Source organism: Mobula hypostoma, chromosome 2 (assembly GCF_963921235.1).
Source record: "Mobula hypostoma chromosome 2, sMobHyp1.1, whole genome shotgun sequence".
NCBI classification, from domain to species: domain Eukaryota; kingdom Metazoa; phylum Chordata; class Chondrichthyes; order Myliobatiformes; family Myliobatidae; genus Mobula; species Mobula hypostoma.
Window position 1 is genome coordinate 27229631 of NC_086098.1, and position 26610 is coordinate 27256240.

Consider the following 26610-nt stretch of genomic DNA (forward strand, 5'->3'; position numbering starts at 1 on the left):
ACCTTACCCCCAATACCATGTGCTTTAAGTTTGCACACTAATCTCCTGTGTGGGACCTTGTCAAAAGCCTTTTGAAAATCCAAATATACCACATCCACTGGTTCTCCCCTATCCACTCTACTAGTTACATCCTCAAAAAATTCTATGAGATTCGTCAGACATGATTTTCCTTTCACAAATCCATGCTGACTTTGTCCGATGATATCACCGCTTTCCAAATGTGCTGTTATCACATCTTTGATAACTGACTCTAGCATTTTCCCCACCATCGATGTCAGGCTAACCGGTCTATAATTCCCCGGTTTCTCTCTCCCTCCTTTTTTAAAAAGTGGGGTTACATTAGCCACCCTCCAATCCTCAGGAACTAGTCCAGAATCTAACGAGTTTTGAAAAATTATCACTAATGCATCCACTATTTCTTGGGCTACTTCCTTAAGCACTCTGGGATGCAGACCATCTGGCCCTGGGGATTTATCTGCCTTTACTCCCTTCAATTTACCTAACACCACTTCCCTACTAACATGTATTTCCCTCAGTTCCTCCATCTCACTGGACCCTCTGTCCCCTACTATTTCCGGAAGATTATTTATGTCCTCCTTAGTGAAGACAGAACCAAAGTAGTTATTCAATTGGTCTGCCATGTCCTTGCTCCCCATAATCAATTCACCTGTTTCTGTCTGTAGGGGACCTACATTTGTCTTAACCAATCTTTTTCTTTTCACATATCTATAAAAGCTCTTACGGTCAGTTTTTATGTTCCCTGCCAGTTTTCTCTCATAATCTTTTTTCCCTTTCCTAATTAAGCTCTACATGAACTCTTGCAGAGGTTCCCTTTGCTGATAAACCACCTATCAAATCAAATAGTGCAAATATCGAGAATGAAGGCCAAATTAAGGTGAGAGTTGGAAAAAAGTGGATGGTAAATTACTCTTTAATAACTTTCACTTTAGTGTTGTGTCTTTAATCAGCATTTTTTCGATATTTTAGATTTTCCTTTAAAAAGCAAATCATGCTAGAGCATCACCTCCAATACCTTACACCATACATATGCCAGCAAAGGCAGTGTAAAGTTAAAGTTAAACTGTCAGCACTGTGCCACTGGAGCCTCAGCCAAGTCTAGGTGCTCTAGTGTTGGAATGGCCTGTAGAATTGTCTCTATTTTTCTAGAAGTCTCTTGGTTTCAGTGGCAAGTGTCACATTACTTGAATCTGTTGGAACTTCAATGAAATTTACTATTATCAGTGGTCTGGTACGAGAAGGCCAAACCACCTTTGTTCACCCACATTTCTTGCTCTTTTTCTTTATCCTCTCTCTACCGCCAATCTTTGCTCTTGTACCACAATAAAATGGCCATAAGCAGCAATTTTTATTCCTCATTCTTGACTTGGATCCCAAGAGCAGCAGGATCCAACAGTAGGGGGTCAGATTTGCCAATATCTTACTGCCTGTTGCTTCTGTCCTCTTCAAAGACCTGAAGCCTACTACCATGGTCCAAACATCTCTACTGAGATATGAATCGAAAAGTAGTATAATCTAGCCCAGTGCTTTTAATTATTCCAATTTTATGACCTTTATACATCTCTGAATGTCAGAAACAATACACCATATTGCTCTAGACTGTCCTGAACTTTGCAATTATCCCTCATAATATACCCACAGGTGAATTTAACTATTCTGGCCTGCTGGCCCCAGTGTCCTTTCAGCATTACTGTTGTGACCACTGCTATTTCTGAATGTTTCTCAGAAACAAAAATCTCCAACACTTCCTATCCTTTCTTGCAACACTGCACAGGTGAAGGAGTGCTAAGCAGAAGTTCTCTACTGAACAGCGAGCCACCCACAAAAACCCTCATTACTTAGAACCATCAGAGCTTTTACGGTGGCTTCAAGGGTCAGTGACAGTGCAGACAACAGACTGGAGTCAGCCGTGCTTTAAGTGGGCAACATAGACTCTCCACATCTGGAGCAGCTAAATCTAGGCAGGAGGACATCACTACTAGATCTGAGGAGACTGGGATTGTTTGAACTGACCTATTAATCAAGCTATCAAGGTTGAACCCCTTGACAAAATTGATCTAACGTTATTTTTGCAGTAATTAAACCACTACTAAAATATGCACACTCAACACTGCAAAGATCTTTACTGTAAACATGTGCTTGTTTATGACCGGACGGTCTGGCTAAATTGATTACTAACATAGTATGACCAGCTCATTCCAGCAGTAGCTGTAGAAATGCTGGTAGTAAAAATACGTTAAGCAACGTACACAAAATGTTGGAGGAACTCAGCAGGTCAGGCAACATTTATGGAGGGAAATTAATAATTGAAGTTTCAAGTTGAGACCCTTCATCTGGTCCCTCCAGACCTGGCAGGTGATAGACACTTCATCTGATCCCTCTAGACCTGGCAGGTGATAGACCCTTCATCTGGTTCCTCCAGACCTGGCAGGCCAGGTAGCATCTATGGAGGAAAATTAATAATCGAAGTTTCAAGCTGAGGGGTATAGGCACATGGGAGAGAGGAGAGTAGGAAGAGCCAGAAGCCAGGGGATGATAGGTGGAAGTGACAAAGGGCTGAAAGATGTTGGAATGTGATAAGAGGAAGGTAGAGCATGGAATTGGAGAGGAGTGGGGGTGGGCAGGGAAGGCAGATGGGAATAGTGGGAATGAAGCATGGTGGGGTGTATGGGGTTTGACCCGGCAGATAAACCTCCTAATAATTTAGAGAGCACTCTCAACTCAGGATTCAGTTAACACATTAAAGATCAGAAACATTTTTTCTTAATGTACACGCAGAGTCTGCATGAATGCCTGCAGAAAAATAAATCTCAGGGTAGTATAAGATAACATGTACATACTTTGATAATAAATTTAATTTGAAACTTTAAAAAAATTGTTGGTAGCCATTCATTTATCAGTACATTAAGAAAAAAATGAAGTTTCTCTGGAAAGGATTTAATATCTACCTGGTACCATTCTGGGTTTGCAGGTCATTAAAGTTTTGACATTTTAAGGACGTAATTATGCAAAGTTTATAAATAATGCCATATACCGCTAATTTGACGTTTCTTGGATGATCAAGCTTTTGGATTTTTCCGCAAACTGCTCATGACAAAGGAAGACAAAAAGACCTTTGGGAACTTTTGTGAAAAGAGTAAATGAGCAATTGTGCACATCCCCAACAATTCATATTGAAAGACTAGTATCGCAAATACTGAGATGTATAAATTAAAGTATATGAAGATATGAAAGAAAGAGAATTACAAGGAAGGTAGACATAAGAAAGAGGGGGAAATCAAAGCATTTTTACTTTTTAAACTGATCTGACAAAACTGGGATTTCATGTATGAAATAGGTACCTGTAATTGTCAGACCTACCGAAATTACTTGGCAGGAAATAACATGATTAAAAAAGTCCTTGGACTTTAAGAAACAGGACTAGACTCTGTTGCCAAGTCTTTTTAACCAATTGCACCATGGTAAGACACACAATGTGATGCCTCACAGCATTAGTTTGTAAATAAACCACAAGTAAATAAATGTTGAAATATTCCTGTAACCAAAGCAAACGCGACTAATACCTGTATCCGAATTCCAATTCTGGATTCACATTCGAGTTAATACAATCCGAACCCCAATAATTATTAAAGATGTTTAGTTTGTGTACACTTGACATTTTTGAAATAATAAACCACTTTGGTGAACACAGATTCCTAATTTCCATACATATTTCCTGCAATAGATTTAGTAATCTACAAAACCAAAGACACTATAGAGTATTTTAACAAATAATCTAGCCAGGTAAGTAAAATACATTCAGATTTAATTGGGATCCAACCTGTGTAATAGCGTTCAAAATCCGAAGGGCAATTAGCTTCATATAATGTGCTGATACATATTTAATGAACGTAAACTAAACACGAGAAAAGTTATTTTAAGAGGCTTTGCATCATTGATCAACAGCAATCAACCCCAGTACTGAAACCTTTGCACTGTACTGACATATTGAAACACGATTAACGCAGAGACATATTTCAAAGTGCTGAGAGCCTTTTAAGTCATTCAATGATTGTTCAGCTCCTACTTCAGAGGGATAAACTGCCTACCCCGGCGAAGAAGGACTTGTCTCTTCCTTTGTACTGGTCGCGACACCGTCGGCGGACTCATCGTTTAAGTAGTATCCTGTTAAAACTACGTTCTGAGAAGTAGGCAGCAGAGCCATTCCGTGCGAGGCATAATTTCCACTACTTATTGTTCAACAGGGCACAGCGTAAAGCGGAGAAGAATAAAAAAAAGTCCTTGCCTGGCAACGTGAGTTATTTCCATATTGAAACCCCACCCCTACCATTCAGGCACAGGGGGTGGAGCAAATGTTGGAAAATAAAGCGTTCGGTTCTCTCAAGTAGGAACCTTCACATTAAGGACACCGAACTTGGAGTTTGCGACCTAAGTCCCCTCACCTGATACTTTCCATGTTTTATGAGTTAGGGTTGGGGAGGGAGCCAGTATTAAAATACGATGTCTAATCGGTGTGCACTATTCTAAAGCAATATATGTATAATCAATAGTAAATGTATTCACTTTTTTTGTGTGTGTTTCGATCAATGTTTTGTGCTGCGGCTGAGGAAACTCGCCGGCATGTACAATGCGCTGTTACTGACCGGGACGACCCAGCACCTGACCCTTTTAAAGTGTAGGCCTCCCGCACGCAGAGTCCGAGGTCCACTCGGTGTCAGACGGCGCTCCACTCTGCAGTAAACCCGTACATTCACCTCGCCCTAAGACTGGTGAAGCACATTACCACGAATCCACACCCTGATCCCAGGTGCAGACCTCAAAGGACACCCATTGATCCGATAGGGGATTACAGGTCAATGAAATGAGGCAAATAAGAAGGCAAATATTATCTCTCTCCAATGTGTTATTTAACTTCCTGTCTTTTGTTTTCATAATTGTGCTTTTACAATTTTATACATAATACTATGACATCCAAAAACTGTTTTGAGAGCTACAAAGCTCCACTGCAACTGTCTTCTGTTGGTTACTGGGGACAGGGCCTCTGTAGTATGGCACCTGCGGCCTAGTCATTACATAGACACTGCCGGCCATCGCAGGGGTCCAACAGAGAATTGAAATAGGCCGCCTGTATTCAGCACAGGTGTGGGTCTCGATCCTTGACAGCACACAACTCCAACATGATTTCATCTGCTGTCCTCTCAAATTGTACTGTACATTTCACAAAGTAAAATAGCTGGGAATGGAATAGCTTGACAGTATCATAAAACACCAGGCCAGAAACAACATGATTTTTTTTACATTATCCAAATCTTATGCAAATACTTAGCTCTACATAGCATTTGTTCTTGCTGCCACTCTCCCAAATTATGCACAAAGTTTAAGCATGAACTAGCCTCCATCAAACTAGTGCAGAAGATATTCTACAAAGTTGCACTATATTCTATCGGCATCCACTATCCTAGTAAAGTCTTTAACTGAACAAACTTATATAACCCTTCAGCCTATTCTAGAAATCTTGCTCTAGGTACTGTCATCATTTCATAGCTGCATACATTCCTCTCAAAGTACATCTACCTGAACTTAACACTACCGGACTTAGACATGTGGCCAGATTTGTCTAATACTTTTGAAAAGGTAATTAATTTATGTATTCCTAAAGCAATGAATTACTTGGTACAATGCCAACTGTTTTATTTGAGAATATGTTTGTGTATATGTATGTATATATATACACACACACACACACACACACACGCGCGCGCGCACACGCACACACACACATATATACATACACACACACAAAACCATGCATGATGTATATCATCCTAAACTAATTTCTTTAAATTTATTAATTCTGTACTCTCATCTTCTCGTTCTATATGTGGCAAGAAGTTTACATTCCCGTCCATTATTAAATCTTAATATTCATTTTATCAAGTGCTCTACAGTACTATTCAACATTTTTCAGGTTTTATTGATTTTTATATACACCATTTCTTGTCCGTGTACATAATCTCCTATTTCGTCTGTCTTAAATTCATTCCCTGTTTTGTATGTGATTGGTGTAAATGCTCAGCTTTCTTCATTGTATACACTGAGTAGCTGGCTGGGCTTAAAGTAATTAAAAATAATGATCAAATTCCCAATGCTTGGTTGCAGATTTTCCAGCGATAACTGGAAGAAGAAATCAATGTCATGTCATCAGGTTGGAGGCTATCTAGGCTACATGAGGCATTGCTCTTCCAAAGTGAGATTGGCCACATCGTGGAGGGAGATGACCAACATGTCAGAATGGGAATGGCAACTGGAATTAAAATGGTTGTCCACTGAGAAATCCTACTTTTTGTGGATGGATCGAAGGTGTTTGGCGAAGCAGCCCCCAGTCGATGTTGGGTCTCACCAATGTAGAGGAGGATGCAGTGGGAACACCAAATACAGCAGACAATCTCGGGAGCACCGACATAGACTGGGGGATTGTTTTGTCGAGAGCTTGACGAAAATGTGAATAAGAAGTTGGAGAGACTGACCAGAGAAGACAATGGCTAATATCTTAGTGTTACTTGGTGTAACTAATACCTTAGTTAAAAAATTCTTAGTAATATTCACTTATTTATTATTATTGTATTTGCATGGATTGTCTTTTGCATATTGATTTGATATCAGTCTTTATGTGCAGTTTTTCATTGATTCTATTGTACTTTTGTTCTACTGTGAGTTCTTGCAAGAAAATGAATCTCGGTAGTATTTGGTAACATATGTGTTTTTCAATAATAAATTTACTTTGAACTTTATGCATGGAAATCTTTGTGCAGGGCAAGGATTACAATTAGATTAATATTATAAGAGAAATCTTGAAAGAAGGATGGGATGAAGCAGTGAACTATGAACCAACATACTTTTGGGGTCAGCAAAATATAAGTTTTTGCAGTATTGATCTACAGAAAGATGTGTCCAGGTGGTTTTTAAGGCATTACAAACTTGATCACAAGGTCAAGGTCATGGAAATGCATGTTCAATTGTTCTGGTCAATCTTAACATAGTATTCTCAATGTACAGCCTGTCTGTTCTTTACACTTTACATTCAATGTTTGGGCTTTAAGACACTGGGTGGATCCTCCAGCTCTAACCTTCTACTCTAAGTTTTTATTTAGTATGGTTCCAGCTGCTTAAAGTAAAAACAAGCTGAATCACCATGTAAAGAATTTTTCAAGACTTGTCACAAGATATAACATGCACTACTCTTAGCTGAGCAGCAACCCTGCAATTTTACCAAAGGGAGCAATGCAACTGCACCCATTTCAGGATGCCACTCAGCAAAATAAAACATTGACATAACTCAGAAGTTAAGGCAGACTTTCCCTACACTGTGTTCCATCTGCCATCCCTTTGCCTGTTCTCCCAAAATGCCCAAGCCTTTCTGCAGACTCCTTGCTTCCTCAAAGCAAGCAGATGCACCACCTATCTTTGTACCATCCACAAACTTGGCAACAAAGCCATTTATTACATCATCCATATCATTAACAATAACCCTAAAAGTAGCAGACCCAACACCAACCCTTGAGGAACACCACGAGGCACCAGTATCAAACATAAAAGGCCTTCTATTTCCACCCCTTGCCACCTGCCAATCAGCCAATGTTCTAATCTATGCTAGTATCTTTCCTGTAATACCATGGGCTCCTATTTTGTTAAGCAACCTCATACGTGACCCTGTGAAAGGTGTTCTGAAAATCCAAGAAAACAGCATCCACTGACTTTCCTTTGTCTATACTCCCCGTTATTTCTTCAAAAAATTCCAACAGATTTGTCAGGCAAGATCTCCCTTTAAGGAAACCATGCTGCTTTTGGCCTATTCTGTCATGTGCATCCAAATACCCAGAAACCTCACCTTTAATATTGGACTCTGAAATCTTACCAACCTTTGAAATGAGGTGAACTGGCCTATAATTTACTGTGATTTTCCTCCTTCCCTTCTTAAATATTAGAATTATATTTACAAGTTTCCAGTCCTCTGCAACTATTCCTGACTAACGATTTTTGAAAGATCACTAACAACGCCTCCACAATCCAGTCCTGAGTGTCCACGGGGGACTGGTGGAGCTGCTGATTAGTACTCTGTGATACTGCTGGAAGGGCGATGAAAATAATACATGATGATTAAACTGTATTTCTGCTTTCTAAAGGTCCAGTGGAAAAACTCCTCCAGGACATAGACATTACAATTTTCTAGGATTCTATCCAATACAGCTAGATGCAAGGTTATGACTAGACTGTGTGGTGGGTAGTTTGTTCAGCTGGTTTCATACCACACAACTGAGCACAAGTGAGAGCATCCTGACTGGCTGCATCACTGCCTGGTATGGGAACTGTACTTCCCTCAATCACAGGTCTCTGCAGAGAGTGGTACATCTGTAGATGTGAACTTCCTGGTCAGGTCACTCATCTGAGCGCTACTGGTACTATGTAACCCAGTACTACCTGTCGGGTGGTCGGTGACTTAAACGGGCTCCCCCACCATGCTTGCCTGGTGAGGGTGGCTAGACACCCTGCAGGATGGAAAACAAGACCTGTCAAAGGGCAGATGAACCCTCTCGTAGGGTCAATGGCCATCTAGCAAACACGTGCTGTGAAGTGCGGAAAGGACATCCCTTGCATCGAAGCTTGGTCTGGCCATTCACTGCAACAGAACTGCCCCCAGCCATCTTGGACCCCACCATGCCGCTGGATCCGGGAGGGGATGTTGAGAGGGTGGGTCTGGACCTGTGCAACCGCCGTGGAATGGGACATGGAATTGAAATGTGTGGCCACTGGGAGATCCTGCTTTCTCTGGCGGTGTTCAGCGAAACGGTCTCCAGCCTGCGCCGGGTCTCGCCAATATATAGAAGGCCGCAGCGGGAGCACCGGCCGCAGTGTATCACCCCAGCCAACTCACAGGTGAAGTGTCGCCTCACCTGGAAGGACTGTCTGGGGCCCTGAATGGTGGTAAGGGAGGAAGTGTAAGGGCATGTGTAGCACTTGTTCTGCTTAAAAGGATAAGTGCCGGGAGGGAGATCAGTGGGGAGGGATGGGGGGGGAGGAATGAAGAAGGGAGTCGCATAGGGAGCGATCCCTGCGGAAAGCAGAAGGGGGGGAGGGAAAGATGTGCTTGGTGGTGGGATCCAGTTGGAGGTGGGGGAAGTTACAGAGGATTATATGTTGGACCCAGAGGCTGGTGGGGTGGTAGGTGAGGACAAGGGGAACCCTATCCCTAGTGGGGTGGCAGGAGGATGGGGTGAGAGCAGATGTACGTGAAATGGGAGAGATGTGTTTGAGAGCAGAGTTGACGGTGGGGGAAGGGAAGCCCCTTTCTTTAAAAAAGGAAGACATCTTCGTCCTGGAATGAAAAGCCTCATCCTGAGAGCAGATGCGGCGGAGACAGTGGAATTGCGAGAAGGGGATGGCATTTTTGCAAGAGATAGTGTGGAAAGAGGAATGTGAGAGTCCGTAGGCTTATAGTAGATCTTTGTACATTTGACTCCGAAACTATCATAAAAGTTTCACATTATAACTTTTATGGTTTCTTAGAAAGGTAATAAATCAGCATGAGAATAATCCTATTTAGAATACATTAATAGATAAACAACTGAGCTTAAATACTTAATTAATACATATGTTTGACAATGTTATTTGCTTCTGTCTATTTTCATCAAAAAGTCACGTACTCCTTTCAAGGCCTTTATCAATATTTACAGAAAAAGTTTTACACTTTTGAGAAAGGTTTCACATGACAAAAAAGTCTACTTAGATTGTAGTGAAAAGTATTTAACCAAGATCAAAATACAAGCTGGAGATGTGAAATGGAACCAAAAAAAATTGCAGATACTTGGCAGATGAGGCAGCATCTATGAAGAGAGAAATGTTCACATTTCAAACAATTGAATCTTGATAATAAATTATGAAACCCTAACCATTTCTGCACATTAAATACGGCAATTTATATAAACACAAAAGATTCTGCAGATGCTGGAAATCCGCTGATTTCCTCCAGCATTCTGTAGGATGTCACTCAGCAATTTATACAGATCTTAGCAATTGCTGTCTTTCTGACTGCCTTCCAAGGCGGAAATCTCAAATCCAAAATTCTAATACTGCATCTCCATTATGACCAAAGAACAGAGAAAGCAACTTTATCTTGTACTGTTGTCAAACACAGTAACCTTGAACTCCACTCTTGCACTCAACACATTTGAATTGAACCACTGCCAATTTTCCAAATGTTAGCTTAGCTGGGGTCATTTCCTTCACTCATTTGGCTAAATATGAAATTTGTTGCACAAGGCTCTACTGGCCTGTGAACACTCTCTACCAGCTGCACCTCCCTCCCACTGTAAAATATATATTTTTTAAATAAGATAAATAGAAAACTCCAGCAATACTTGGCAGCTGCTTCTTCATCTTTTCAAGTCGGAAAATAATAGTGGACCTCTGATACAAGGTGCTTCCACTGACCCTTGTCAATATTTTTTGTAAATCAATGCAACATAGAAAACATCCTATCCAGGTGCATCACAGCTTAGAATGGCCCAATACTGCAGAAATTACAAAGAATTGTCGTCATGCCTCAGAATAGATGGACGTCTATTTAGAACAGAGGAATTCCTTTAGCCAGTGGGTAGTGAACCTCCGGAATTCGTTGCCATAGACTGCTGTGGAGGCCAAATCTTTGGGTATATTTAAGGCAGAGGTTGATAAGATTCTTGAAAAGTCAGGGCAGGAAATGTTACGGGGAGAAGTTAGGAGAATGGGGTTGAAAGGGAAATGGATCAGCCATGATGAAATGGCAGGGCAGATTCGATGGGCCAAATGGCCTAATTCTGCTCCTATCTCTTATGGCTCATTCTATCCTGAAAAGAAGATTTCCCTCCATGGACTCTGTCTATATTTGTTGCTGACTCGGGAGAATAGCCAGCATAACTAAGACCTCTCCCCACCCCAGACAGTCTCTCTTGTCCCTAACTTCCATCAGCGGGGAGTAAAGTGTGAAAACAGGACACCAGGCTCAAGGACAGCTTCTATCTTGCTGGTATTAGACCTCTTGTATGATAAAGATGAACTCGTCTTCACAATCTACCTCACTATATGGCCCTTGTTCCTTAATTTTTTGCACTATAACTGTAACACTTTATTCTGCATTTTGTCAAAGTTGCTGGTGAACGCAGCAGGCCAGGCAGCATCTCTAGGAAGACGTACAGTCGACGTTTCAGGCCGAGACCCTTCGTCAGGACTAACTGAAGGAAGAGTGAGTAAGAGATTTGAAAGTTGGAGGGGGAGGGGGAGATCCAAAATGATAGGAGAAGACAGGAGGGGGAGGGATGGAGCCAAGAGCTGGACAGGTGATTGGCAAAGGGGCTATGAGAGGATCATGGGACAGGAGGTCCGGGAAGAAAGACGGTGGGGGGGGAACCCAGAGGATGGGCAAGGGGTATATTCAGAGGGACAGAGGGAGAAAAAGGAGAGTGAGAGAAAGAATGTGTGTATAAAAATAAGCAACAGATGGGGTATTAGGGGGAGGTGGGGCATTAGCGGAAGTTAGAGAAGTAGATGTTCATGCCATCAGGTTGGAGGCTACCCAGACGGAATATAAGGTGTTGTTCCTCCAACCTGAGTGTGGCTTCATCTTCACAGTAGAGGAGGCTGTGGATAGACATGTCAGAATGGGAATGAGATGTGGAATTAAAATGTGTGGCCACTGGGAGATCCTGCTTTCTCTGCCGTACAGAGCGTAGGTGTTCAGCAAAGTGGTCTCCCAGTCTGCGTTGGGTCTCGCCAATATATAAAAGGCCACATTGGGAGCACCACACGCAGTATATCACCCCAGCCGACTCACAGGTGAAGTGTCGCCTCACCTGGAAGGACTGTCTGGGGCCCTGAATGGTGGTAAGGGAGGAAGTGTAAGGGCATGTGTAGCACTTGTTCCGCTTACACGGATAAGTGCCAGGAGGGAGATCAGTGGGGAGGGATGGGGGGGATGAATGGACAAGGGAGTCGCGTAGGGAGCGATCCCTGTGGAAAGTGGGGGGGGGGAGGAAAAGATGTGTTTAGTGGTGGGATCCCGTTGGAGGTGGCGGAAGTTACGGAGAATAATATGTTGAACCCAGAGGCTGGTGGGGTGGTAGGTGAGGACCAGGGGAACCCTATTCCTAGTGGGGTGGCAGGAGGATGGAGTGAAAGCAGATGTACGTGAAATGGGGGAGATGCGTTTAAGAGCAGAGTTGATAGTGGAGGAAGGGAAGCCCCTTTCTTTAAAAAAAGGAGGACATGTTCTACACCTACGCTCTGTCCACCAGAGAAAGCAGGATCTCCCAGTGGCCACACATTTTAACTCCACATCCCATTCCCATTCTGACATGTCTATCCACGGCCTCCTCTACTGTAAAGATGAAGCCACACTCAGGTTGGAGGAACAACACCTTATATTCCGTCTGGGTACCCTCCAACCTGATAGTATGAACATCGACTTCTCTAACTTCCGCTAATGCCCCACTTCCCCCTCATACCCCATCTGTTACTTATTTTTATACACACATTCTTTCTCTCACTCTCCTTTTTCTCCCTCTGTCCCTCTGAATATACCCCTTGCCCATCCTCTAGGTCCCCCCCCTTGTCTTTCTTCCCCGACCTCCTGTCCCATGATCCTCTCGTATCCCTTTTGCCAATCACCTGTCCAGCTCTCGGCTCTATCCCTCCCCCTCCTGTCTTCTCCTATCATTTTGGATCTCCCCCTCCCCCTCCAACTTTCAAATCTCTTACTCACTCTTCCTTCAGTTAGTCCTGACGAAGGGTCTCGGCCTGAAATGTCGACTGTACCTCCTCCTATAGATGCTGCTTGGCCTGCTGCGTTCACCAGCAACTTTGATGTGTGTTGCTTGAATTTCCAGCATCTGCAGAATTCCTGTTATTCTGCATTTTGTAATTGTTTTTCTCTTTGAACTACCTTGTACTCATGTTTTGAAATTATCTGCATTTTTTGGCATGCAAAACAAAGCTTTTCACTTTATATTTGATATGACAGTAAGGAACTGATTGCAACACTTTGTCATAGGACACTTGTGGTTTGGATGCAGATCTAGCAATGCCCTACAGCAAAAACTAAGACAGTGTCCCAACAGATCCAGAGCAAATTTTCCTTGAGTTTCAAGGTAGAATTCCCTTAACAGCAGCCAACTGTCGGCAGAGGCTCAGCAGCAATTTATATAAACACACGGAATGAATCAGGTTACTGCAGGCTCTTGAAGAATGGGACAGACATTGCAGGAGAGAGCTAAAAGCAAAGTATAGAATCTGGAGTAGTGGTTCCCAATGGCATAAAAAGGGTTGGGAATCCCTAATCTGGAGATTCATCAGGACAAGTGTACTGAATAACACAATACTGTAACTGCTGTGCATTGTGCTCCCTCTTGGAAATTTGCTTCTATTGGCAATAGAATCAAATTTTCGAGGTTTAGTACAAGTGAAGGCATTATTATTTAACTTGCTAAGTGACACAAACTGTGGAAGAATTCTAGCTGATGAACTACATAGAACAAATTAGACCATAACAGCAAAGGCCTTTCTGCCCATGATGTTGCGCCAATCTTTTAACCTACTCTTAAGATCAAATCTAACCCACCCTGCCCCCTACATAGCTCTCCATTTTTCAATCATCTACGTGGCTGTATAAGAGTTTCTTAAATGTCCCTAATGTATCTGTCTCTACCACCACCCCCACCAGGGCAGTCCATGCACCCATCAACAAGGAAATGGAAAAAGAGGCTTTTTAAATACAAGGGGTGATTGATAAGTTTGTGGCCTAACGTAGAAGGAGATGAGTTATTTAACTTCAAACTTTCTGCATTATCACTCAAAGAATTGAACTGCATGTGCATGTAACGAGAGCGTCTTAGACCTCCAGGTGGTCCATAGCAGGGGTGATTGATAAGTTCATGGCCTTGGGTAGAAGGAGATGAGTTATACCACTCTCGTTACATGCACATGCAGTTCAACTCTTTGAGTAAAAATGCAGAAAGTTTGAAGTTAATAACTCATCTCCTTCTACCTTAGACCACAAACTTATCAATCACCCCTGCTGTGGACCACTTTCTGGAGGTCCAAGATGCTGACTTCTACAAAGAAGGGACCATATGTTCCACCACCGCTGGACTAAGTGTGTAAGTGTAGGAAAAACAAATGTGCTAGGTTTTCTAAAATTGACTCCTTCTACCTTAGGCCATGAACTTACCAATCACCTCTCATAATTAGTTAGGGAAATTATGTACCGATTGAACAATAAATATTAGAGAAACTCTTCCATCTTTGAAAAATTAAGTAGTTTCTCAATTTTGCTTTAGTAATTGATTACTACATTTTCTTTCTGATTGGTCTATTGATCCCTATTTTCCCTTTCCCAACAATATTAGCACGATTATATTTGGACATTCATTGTCCTCCTCTTCTAAAAAGTTTGTCCGTCAATCTGCTTTGAAAAAGAACAACTATGCATTGAAATGTTCTTGTGATTCACATTATGCCTGTTGTATGTGGATCCCATGTTAACAACTGCACAAATACACAGGGGCAGCTCTGGAAAACCGTTACGTAGCTCTCTGCAGTGCAGCTGTGTGTGGAACACTATTTGGAAAAGAAAAGTGCAAAAAGTCAAACAATGGTAAAATTCTAGGCCTAATTTTTATCTTGGCTTCATTAACCGTTACAGTAAACATGACAAAAATGCAATAAGTAGTGAGTGCCTGGTATTATCTCAACATGACTATTCAATTTGAATGCGTACACCACATACTTTAACTGGATGTGCATGCACATTAATGTGCAAGTCCGTTACAACTCATCGAAATGAGCTAAAACAGTCTTCAGACCATTTTGTAAGGCAATGCAACAAAACCTTCATCTGATGTTCTGGGGACTGTACAAGCTTATATTCCAAGCCAGCTCCGTGGAGGGAATGAAATGAAAGAAAATAATGCACAATGCTTCAACCCAAAGTAATAAGATTATTAAAGTACAAGCAGAACCGGTGACCAGTGATCAGGATTCAATTCCCATCGCTGTCTATACGGAGTTTGTACGTTCTCCCCATGGGTTTCCTCTGGGTGCTCTGGCTCCCTCCCACATTCCAAAGACATACAGGTTAGGGTTAGTAAGTTGTGGGCATTCTATATTGACACCAAAAGTAGAGTGGCACTTGCAGCCTAACCCACATCCACAGACTCTGCTGGTCGTTGACGCAAACAACGTATTTCACTGTATGTTTCAATGCATCAATATACCTGTGACAAATAATGTCAATCAATCTTTAATCAATGACGTAAGGATACTACAGAAAAAAACCTTTACTCTTTGCAAAGGCTTTAGAGGATAACTGATTGTTAAGGAAAGAGAATAAAATCCAAATGGGAGCATGAAATGGAGTTCATGCTGCCCTGTGTTCAATGCTTTCCAAACAGGGTTACGTTTGATTGGAAGAATATCCCTTAATTTGCAATAGCAATGAAGCTCTGTGGTATCAATTGCAGATTTTAATCCACAGAATAATTCAGTGATAAAAAAGTTTTCAGAGTAAATAATGAGTGTCCCCTTCACCAACTGCAGTAACGCTCCTTTCTGACAAGTCCTTTATCATATTCAGGATTGGACTGAATAGACCCAAGTAATATCCATGTTGCACTTTTGCCAGGTAATTATTTCCAACAATAGAGAATCGAACCACTTTCCCTTAATAACTAATACTGCACTACACCTTAACAAGTTCAGTTTATTGAAAAGTGTGGATTTTTCCACATAAACATATTGATCATGTGGGGTAGGTAATACATGTTGTTTCTCCCTGGTACAATGTCTCTTTAGTGGCCACAGTCAAATACATTGCTTCACCACAATTGGTAATAGATTGATCACGCTGGTTCATCTCCACTAGAATTCTAAATTGTTCTGATCTAACTATTACTCCTTCCATTTCTCCTATAAATATAAAGTACATTGGTTTTGCATTAGGCTTGATAAAAAAAATATGGGCAATATGACTGGGTCTCAACTCCTCATTACCCAATCTTTTAAAAATTTGGCCATCTAGCTGTGTTTCCTGTCAAGAACTCGCTGATGTTTCTTTCACTAAATCACTTGGCTTTAGACAAGGATATATGTTTGCTTGTTTATTTTCTTTCCCTTATCTGAAAATTAAAACAATGGCTTCCATTACATCTACAATCACGGGCAACTATACGCCAGTTAGCTTAACATCTGTAGTCGGGAAGATGTTTGAAGCTGTCATTAAGGAAGAAATAGCGAAACATTTTGAAAGGAGGGGTTCCATTAGACAGATGCAGCATGGATTCAGAAAGGACAGGTCCTGTTTGACAAACTTACTGGAGTTCTTTGAGGACATAATGAGTGCAGTGGATAGAGGGGAACAGGTGGATGTTGTAATCTTGGATTTCCAGAAGGCGTTTGATAAGGTGCCACACAAGAGACTTATAAATAAGATACAGATGCATGGAGTTGGAGGAGGTGTATTGGCATGGATAGTGGATTGGTTAACCGATAGAAGACAGAGAGTTGGTATAAATGGGTGTTTCTCCAGTTGGCAGTCTGTGGTGAGTGGGGTGCTGCAGGGGTCAGTGCTGGGCCCGCAGCTGTTTACCATTTACATTGATGATTTGGAAGAGGGGACTGAGTGTAGCGTAGCAAAATTTGCTGATGACACTAAACGGAGTGGAAAAGCAAATTGTACAGAGGATGTGGAGAATCTGCAGAGGGACATAGATGGGTTAAGTGAGTGGGCTAAAGTCTGGCAGGTGGAATACAATGTTGGTAAACTCGAGATCATCCACTTTGGAAGGAATAGTAGAAGGGCAGATTATTATTTAAATGGTGAAAGATTGCAGCATGCTGATGTGCAGAGAGACTTAGGAGTGCTTGTTCATGAATTGCAAAATGTTGGCTGGCAGGTACAACAGGTTACTAAGAAGGCAAATGGAATGTTGGCCTTCATTGCTAGAGGGATTGAATTCAAGAGCAGGGAGGTTATGCTGCAACTATACAGGGTACTGATGAGGCCGTACCTGGAGTACTGTGTGCAGTTCTGGTCTCCATACTTGAGCAAGGATATACTGGCTTTGGAGGCAGTGCAGAGGAGGTTCACCAGGTTTATTCCAGAGATGAAGGGGTTAACCTATGAGGAGAGATTGAGTCACCTGGGACTATACTCTCTGGAGTTCAGAAGAATGAGAGGGGATCTTCTCGAAACATCTTAAGTAGAGGCACTGCTGTGCTTTTGTCATAATTGCATTTACATGCTGGGCCCAGAACTGGTCCTCGGAAATGATAACACCAAGTAATTTAAAGTTGCTGACCCTTTCTACCTCTGATCCCCAGTCTCCATGAGGACTGGCTCATGGACCTCTGGCTTCTTCCTCTTGAAATCAACTATCAAGTGACAGGTGGTTGTTGTTGGAGCACAACTCAGCCAGATTTTCACTCTCCCTCCTATATGCTGATTTATCGGCCTACAACAGTGGTATCATCAGCAAACTTGAACATGCCACAGGAGCTGTGCTTAGCCACATAATCATAAGGGTAAAGCAAGTAGAGCAGAGGGTTAAGCACACAGCCTTGTGGTGCGCCTCTACTTAAGGAGATTATGGAGGAGATATTGTTGCCAATCAGAAATGACTGGGATCTGCAAGTGAGGAAATTGAAGATCCATTTGCACAAGGAGATATTGAAGCCAAGGTCTTGAAGCCTATTGATTAGTTTTGAGGGGATGATGGCATTGAATGCCAAGCTGTAGTGGATAAAGAGCATACTGATGTAAGCACCTTAGCTGTCCAGATATTCCAGGGTTGAGTGAAGAGCCAATGTGATGGCATCTACTGTGGACCTGTTGCGCCAGAAGGCAAATTGGAGCAGACCCAAGTCACTTCTCCGGCAGGAGTTGATATGTTTCATCACCAACTTCTCTAAACACTTCATCACTGTGGATGTACTTGATGATAACCATAAAAAATGCCAAAATATTTCAAAGTCAACTTCCACTGCAGTCTTAGAAATGGCTTTACTTTTTCACTGCTGATTGATTTTTGGAGACAAGAGTACTCATTCCACTCCGCACACACAAAATTTTAAAATAAGCCTTAAATGTTAAATGTGCAGTAACAGTCATTTATGAAATAACTTTTCAAATAAGCCAAATTAGGTGCCACACCACCAGCTTCAGGAACAGTTATTACCACTCAACCAGTGTGAATAATTTCACTTAACTCAACACTGAATTGAATCCACAACCCATGGTCTCACTTTCAAGGAAGCTACAACTCAAGTTCTCAGAATTATTTAATTACTTATTTATTATTACCATTAATTTTTGTTATTTGTAGTTTGTCTTCTTTTGCACACTGGTTGTTTGTCAGTCTTTATGTGTAGTTTTTCATTGACTCGACTGTACATTTTGTTCTACTGTGAATGCCCACAAGAAAACGAACCTCAGGGTTGTACATGGTGACATATATGCACTTAAGAATAAATTGACTTTGAATCTTTCTCTCTCTCTGGCACAAAATGCAAATATAGTTGACCTTCAGTACCAAACTTAACTCATAATCTATGGCAGTACCTGGAACAAATATATGTTCAGTCTCTTCCAAATGGTAACTCTAAAGAGATATTGTAGTTACATAACAGACCATTTAAGAGCAGAGCAAGGTGACCTTTTTAGCCTTTTAATTCCTAGTCAAGGATTGAGAGCTCTTGTGTATTTAATAAAGGCATCCGTTAGTCCTGCGAAACCATGGATCTGCACCTGGAAAGTCTTCACTCCCCAGGGCGCAGGCCTGGGCAAGGTTGTATGGAAGACCGGCAGTTGCCCATGCTGCAAGTCTCCCCTCTCCACGACACCAATGTTGTCCAAGGGAAGGGCAAGGGCCGATACAGCTTGGCACCAGTGTCGTCGCAGAGCAATGTGTGGTTCAGTGCCTTGCTCAAGGACACAACATGCCGCCTTGGCTGGGGCTCGAACTCACAACCTATAGGTCACTAGTCGAAAGCCTTAACCACTTGGCAACATGCCCACACGTGTGTATTTAATATTTCAGTAATAATTGAGTAATCTTGTAAATATATACTGTTTGATTCAGCATTCTTGTTCGTTTAAATAATTCATTATGGGTTATATGCAGAAATACAGTGAAGTGCGTATTCATCACATTACTACGTGATACGTGCATGCCTCACTTAAAGTAAACAAGAAGTTATACCCGCATTCCCGGTCTTCCTTTGAATAAATCTAATGTTTTAAAACAGGAGTTGCTGTTATGGGAACAAAGATTGTTTAGAGGTAGGTTTCTTGGCTCCAACCAGACACAAATAGAGGTCACTTTTAGGATATTTCTTATGACTAAATGGCAAAGTCACAAAAAGAGTAGCAACTGGCGTTAATTTATTCAAAGCCCAGACACTGGCCCGTGCGGCTAACTCCACTTGTGTAAGTTGTTACGTACCCCGTAACTGGGTTGCCAAACCAGCAGAAATGGATCACTCAGTTGGAGTCTGGATTACTAGAACTAAGAAAGTTTTATTAAAGAAACAAGCAACACAGTACTCTAATCGAAAGGATAATGAGTGCAACAGTTCAGCAATGATAAACATACATGTACACAGAATTAAGATAACAGGATCAATCAAGCTCTATCGTTGTCTAGGGGTAAATGACGAGTTTCAAAGTGACACAAAGTTCAGTTCAGTTTAGTTCAGTTCAGTTCGCAGTAATTGCTGCTGTGGGAGGTGGACAGTGTGGGGGGAAGCAGAGAGAGAGCACAAATGAATGAATATTCAAAGTTTCCACACAGACCTTCGCAGTCAGCTTCCGGGCGAGTCCTTTGTGATGTCATCTGAGGTCACCGACCATGACCCCTCCGTTTCCAGATACGATCGTTTCCCTGCGGTGAACCTGGCACCCAGGCAAGGGTGGACACACACCAGGTTCCCGCCGATCATGCCTTTCCACCCTGTGCGCCTATGGCTCGGTATTTCCCACCGACTTGTGAGAGACGCACCGCTTCCAGGGTCTTGTTACCTCGGGTGTCGTGTGTGTCCTGCCTTAGCGAATCTGTCCCTTTTTATCTCCCTGCTGGGGTATCGCCTGTCCATCACTTCAAACAGTTCAGGGTTCAAAGGGGGAGCCGCTCTTGACAGCTCTCTCCTTCTGTTACTCTCTCTCCCGTCCCTTCATTACACATCTCCAAATGCTGCTCCATTGTTTTCCTTATCTCTCTCTCTCCTGAAGACAGGTGACAGACCAACTGCTGATCCCACTGGTGCCAGCACAGGGCAGCTACATCTTAATCCATGTGTATTCTTGTCACAATGTAACCTTCTGGTTCTGCCGGCTGTGTTAGTCTAGGGAAGACAATCTCCGGCCCCACCAAACGTATGAGTCTGAGGTGCAAAACCTCCTGTTCATGTGGATGCTGCGTAATGTGTTCCCCTGTTACAAATCGGTACCATGAAATAACAAACAGTACACAATATGCAATTAAACGATTTAGCTTTATAATTCTTAATTTGACTAAAGGGTTAGTAAAGCAAAACAAAAAGAAAAGGAACACACACAAAATGCTGGTGGAACGCAGCAGGCCAGGCAGCATCCATAGGAAGAAGCACAGTCGACGTTTCGGGCCGAGAGCCTTCGTCAGGACTAACTGAAAGAAGAGCTAGTAAGAGATTTGAAAATGGGAGGGGGAGGGAGAGATCCGAAATGATAGGAGAAGACAGGAGGGGAAGGGATAGATGTGCTTCTTCCTATGGATGCTGCCTGGCCTGCTGCGTTCCACCAGCGTTTTGTGTGTGTTGCTTGAATTTCCAGCATCTGCAGACTTCTTCGTGTTTGCGTTACAAAAAGAAGAGGGCCTATTTTAATGAAACAGTCTAATGTGCACAAGTTGGAGCTCACGGTTTCCCTTCCGTTGGTCCTCCATCGATTTCCCCGGGCTTTGTCAACTCCTGCCCCACTCCAAGTCCACTCCTTTCTGGCATCTTCTCTCTTCATCTTCCACCAAACAAAAGACCCAGATCACTTCGGTCTTAGGCACACAACAAGAAAAAAAACTCCGTTCATTGGACGGCGCCATTCCAAAGCCCCTATTATCTCTAACCATAACCCAAACACAGCTGCTACAGAAAAACTATTACATTCGCAGTGAAACCTTTCCCAGAGTGTTACATGTATATCATGTGAACCATTTCCAAAGCTCCACACAGGTACATCTCAAAATTGATTAACCAAAAAATGGTGAACTGGAGGGTTATCTTCTCAGTGAATGATGTTTTAGAAGTGAGTTCTCGTCATCTTTTCAGAAGTTATTTGAAAACAGCACAAACTATTGCCCACAAATTTTGGAATTTGACAGTATAAATCTCACAACCCAAAAATAACTGATCAGCATTCATGAAAACACAGTGTTATGAGCTGTATCTGGTTAAAGAACAGGGTGATAGAACATAGAATAGTAAAATAATATACATCAGGTGTTGCAAAAGAAGCAGATAATTTTCTGCTAGTGTGCAGATATTTCATCAAGGCTAATTCCTTAAAAATAAGCAAGGTATTTTAGCAGGACATTGAAAAAAAGCTACAGGAAAAAGTAAAGGCCACTCAACCATCCTCCCCCAACCCCACCACCTGAATCCTTATCTTCTGGGCCAATTAATGAGATCATGGCTTATCTGATGATAACCACTTTTAATTTGCAGTAACCTTTTGCCCCAAGCTTATCTACCTCTGCCATTTAAAAAAAATTTCATAGACTGCTTCTTCTGTTCTTTGAAAATAGCTCCAGATTCATGACTCAGGGGAAAAAAAAACAAAGATTGCCTCATCTCTGACTTGAATAAACACTTTTAAACAGAGATTTCCACAAGAAACATTTTCTCCACATCCGAACTGATAAACCCCTTCACAATCTGAACCTTTCAATCAAGTCACTTCTCAATCTTCTGAACTCCAACTACTACAAGGGTAGATTGTCCAACCTTTCTTCATAAAACAATGTGCCTACTGTTTCTTGTTGACCTACTCTTCTGTCGATGCTAATATGCCATCTCCTACAGAGCAAGCTTTTATTTCTCACAATAATGTTTGGTGCAGGTATCTTATCCAGTATCTTCTGGAAATCTATGTGTTTTCCATCCAGTGGCTCTCCTTAATCCACTTAATACTTTTTCAAAGAACTTTAATGAACTGGCCAAACATGATTTCCCCTTTATAAAACATTTACTTGCCAGCACATGACATTAAATGGAGAACTTGATTCACGGGACACTGCAGGAGTAGGGTATGGAAGAATGTACAATGTTTTCCAATGCTCCCAAGTACATGCATCTACATTTGGTAGGGTAGTGGATAGTGAGAACTTGATGACCTTTTCCTAGTTCCTCCATCCTATCCAATTGGAAGGAAACGTCAAAGTACATTTATTATCAAAGTATGTATACAAAGTCTGAGTCTGAGATTCGTACTCCCACAGGCAACCACAAAACAAAGAAACACCATGGAACCCATTCAAAGAAAAACATCAAGCACCCAACACAGGATAAAGAGAACAAATCATGCAAACGGCAAAAAGCAAGCGAAAGACACATCAAACCAGGAGTCCAGGAGGATTCAGTTCAGTTCCGCCCTGCCAGCCGCAGAGACAGTTTTCACTGATTGCCCCGATCAAACCACTCAAAAACAGCGCAAAGAAGAGTAACCAGAATCCAGAAACACAGGCAACATGAACCACAACATCCCCCAAAATGAGTCTATAGCCACAAGCCTCACTAATCAATCCTTGCAATGTGGAACCTCCGACTCCTGCACTTTCCTCTGAAAGCAGCTTGCAAAAGGGAGAGGAAGACCAGTCAAACGCAGGCACATCGCGGGCGCCGAACACCCGCCCATACTCTGCTCTTGTCCTCATCGACTTCGCATGACCCTGCGTCCAAGCCTCCAGGTCTCTCCAGGCCGTATAATCTGCTCCCCTACCTCACAGACAACAAGGCACTGGATCGCTCAATCGGCCCAAAGACACACCTTCCAGTCACAGGTTGCAATCGCACGCAGATTAGCAGTAGAATCATATTTGAAACAAGTAGCTTCGTGAACTGTCTGCAGGACATCGCTGTTCGCTGCAGTGTTCACTGGCGCCATCTTGTCGCGTAAAGCAAACAGGTTAACAGGTTAGCCACCATACAGCTGAGCAGAAAGTTATTCTTGCTCTTAATGAGGCAATGGAAAAAGATCAAAAACGTAAAAAGTACAGAAACTGCTAGAGAAGCAGAACTTTACCAATCACAAAGGAACCAAGACAGTCATATCCCAGGTAATGAATTATGTCCCATTCATCAGAAAAGTGAAATGTTAATCAGACTTTCCTGTAGCTTGTTTTGATTTTCAGGTCTCCTTGAAATTTGCTTTGAACTTTGAATAAAGGGAGCAAATGGCTTTAGGTGTAAAATTAATAAAACAAATATTCCAGTGTGCTACAGAACACAATGGAGCAAAGTGAGGGAATGCACCCGAACTTTACATTGGAATTGGGTTGAAACATTACTTAAAGCCAATGGAAGAGCCGTATCACGATGTGTGGCTATCTTAAGCCTCAACCGGCAGAAAGGAAACCTAACTTTAATGGTCACGAAATCGATTAATACATAAATGTGGAAGAGACCAAGCAGATGCCTTCAGCATCTAATACAAAAATGCAGAAGCCACATGTAAGTTGTTCAATTGCATGTAAGGAGTGTTAATAATTCTGAAAAACAGTGTGAGAAGTCAGGAATGAATCAGGGCGACAGCTGCTACTTTTGCACTAGCAAGTGTCTGGAAAGAGCAGGTGGAATTTTACTGTGGCAAAATAACAATAGCCTAGGAATAAATACTCCCTTTGGGGAATGGAGACAGAGGAAAAGGAGCATTATTGTTGGAACAAGTGATTCCATGGGTTATTGTCATAACATACTTGTGTATTATTTTCAGTTCACAGACTTAGATCCAACTTGGGCTGATGGTGGGAATTCTTTCTCTCTCTGCTAGCTATTATGGCTTAACACGAGGAAATCTGCAGGTGCTGGAATTTCAAGCAAGACACATAAAAGTTGCTGGTGAACGCAGCAGGCCAGGCAGCATCTCTAGGAAGAGGCACAGTCGACGTTTCAGGCCAAGACCCTTTGTCAGGACTAACTGAAAGAAGAGCTAGTAAGAAATTTGAAGTGGGAGGGGGAGGTCCCCCTCGTACCCCATCCATTATTTATTTATATACACACATTCTTTTTCTCTCTCTCCTTTTTCTCCCTCTGTCCCTCTCACTATACCCCTTGCCCATCCTCTGGGCTTTTTACCCCCTCCCCCTTTTCCTTCTCCCTGGGCCTCCTGTCCCACGATCCTCTCATATCCCTTTTGCCAATCACCTGTCCAGCTCTTGGCTCTATCCCTCCCCCTCCTGTCTTCTCCTATCATTTCAGATCTCCCCCTCCCATTCCCACTTTCAAATCTCTTAGTAGCTCTTCTTTCAGTTAGTCTTGACGAAGGGTCTCGGCCCGAAACTTCGACTTTGCCTCTTCCTAGAGATGCTGCCTGGCCTGCTGCATTCACCAGCAACTTTGATGTATGTTGCTATTATAGCTTGGTCAGATTCAAAGCAACACACACAAGATGCTGGAGGAACTCAGCAGGCCAGGCAGCATCTATGGAACAAAATACAGTCAACATTTCGGGCCAAGACCCTTTGGCAGGACAGCGTTTCAACTCTGTTCGGAGTGCACCTAGATCGCCAGCAAAACCAGAGCAAATAAACTGGCACTAAATTCATGACTTTTATTAAATAAATTTGAACAGGCAATGAAAGACCAATCAGCTGTCACATAAATGAGCTGTACTCAATTTCTTCCTTCCATTGAGGTTATTGTCATGTCTCAGTAACAAAAAAGAAAGGACTTTCTGTCCTTTCAATACCGCTGCAACCATTCATTAAGATCAGCATGAGAGACTTGCCTACAGGGAAATAGGGGAGCAGTCATCGTCACTTTCTAAGATGATGAAGTATGCCTGGACTTCTGTATTTCAAATAAATTGGTCAATTTCTTTCTTGCACATATACAGTAAATGAGCCTCCACGGCCCTTTGAGAAGAAAATGTCAAAAAGTTGCTACTACGTGGTTGAAGAAAATCATTCTCATCTTTGTCCTGATTGATCCTACATCTTAATTTGAGATTCTGACTCCTAGTTCTGGGCAGCTCAGTTAGAAAAATTCTCAACTATGTGTGCTCTAGATATATTTTCTTATTACTAAAGAGGCCATTCAGTCCATGCAACACACACAAGATGCTGGAGGAACTCAACAGGTCGGGCAGCATCTTCGTAAATGAATAGATAATTGACGTTTCGGGCCAAGACCCTTCTTCAGGACTGAAAAGGAAGGGGGAAGGTGCCAGAATAAAAAAGGAAAGAGGCTAGCTGGAAGGTGATAGGCGATGCCAGGTATGTGGGAAAGCAAAGGCTGGAGAAGAAGGAATCTGAAAAGAGAGCAGAGTGGACTATAAGAGAAAGGGAAGGAGGAAGAGACCCAGGGGAAGTAAGAGGCAAGTGAAAAGTAGTAAAAGTTCTGAGTGGGGAATGGGGCGGGGGGGGGGTTCAATGGAAGAAGAAATCGATATTCCTGTCATCAGGATGGAGGGCACCCAGACCTGATGAAGGGTCTCAGCTTGAAAGGTCAACTGTACTCTTTTCCATAGATGCTGCCTGGCCTGCTGAATTCCTCCAGCATTTTGTGTGTGTTGTTCAGAACACAAGGTGTTGCTCCTCCATCCTGAGGGTGACCTTATCTTGGCACGAGAAGAGGACATGAACCGACAAGTCAGAACGGGAATGGGAATTAGAATTTAAACGTTTCGCCACCAGGAATTCCAACTGGTTGAGGATGATGCTCGCCACCTCCCAGACATCCCATCAACATAATACCTTCTGTCTATGCAACCTAGTCTCTCACCCATGACTATCAACACTATCCTGATTTGAGGGGTAATTTGAAGGGAACTAATTTCTCTACTAACAAATATACCTTTGGGATAGTGGAGGAAACCTGAGCACGACAGGAGAGGGAAAAAAAATCACAGCACCACAGTGGAAACTCGATACCGGGAGCACCAGAGGTCAGAATTGAACAGCATCCAGTGGAGCTGAAAGGTACCTAGAACACGTACTGCACACCTGTGTTGCTTTACTATACCAATTCCCATTCGAATTTTCTACATTTCAGTGAGAGCACCCCTCCAGTTTTAAAAGAGCTTTGAGATAGACCCAATCTACATAATCTCTCCTTGTACAAAATAACTGCCATCTTATAAATTAATAGAACAAATCTTTATTGAGTTCTCTGTATTATAAGTACTTCCAGTGTATATTTAATATTTCAGTAGCACTTGATTAATATTGCAAATATATTGTTTAATTAAGCATTTTTGGTCGTTTAAAGAATTCACTACAGATTATATGTAAAAATACATGAATTCCATACTTCATGATGCTA

The 26610-nt window shown here is 42.2% G+C and overlaps 1 protein-coding gene across 2 annotated transcripts in view; it reads right to left on the reverse strand.

Annotated features, from left to right (window-relative positions):
• The window catches only part of arhgap18 (Rho GTPase activating protein 18), a 138262-nt gene that overhangs the window by 78525 nt on the left and 33127 nt on the right, over positions 1–26610 (reverse strand). The window contains exon 1 of one of the 2 annotated variants that reach the window (XM_063034556.1): positions 4107–4289. The exons of the other annotated variant lie outside the window; for it this stretch is intronic. Coding sequence (XP_062890626.1) covers positions 4107–4222 — 116 coding nt within the window. The 5' untranslated portion in view covers positions 4223–4289. Of the gene's footprint in view, positions 1–4106; positions 4290–26610 lie in introns of those variants that run through there. 2 annotated transcript variants of the gene reach the window in all.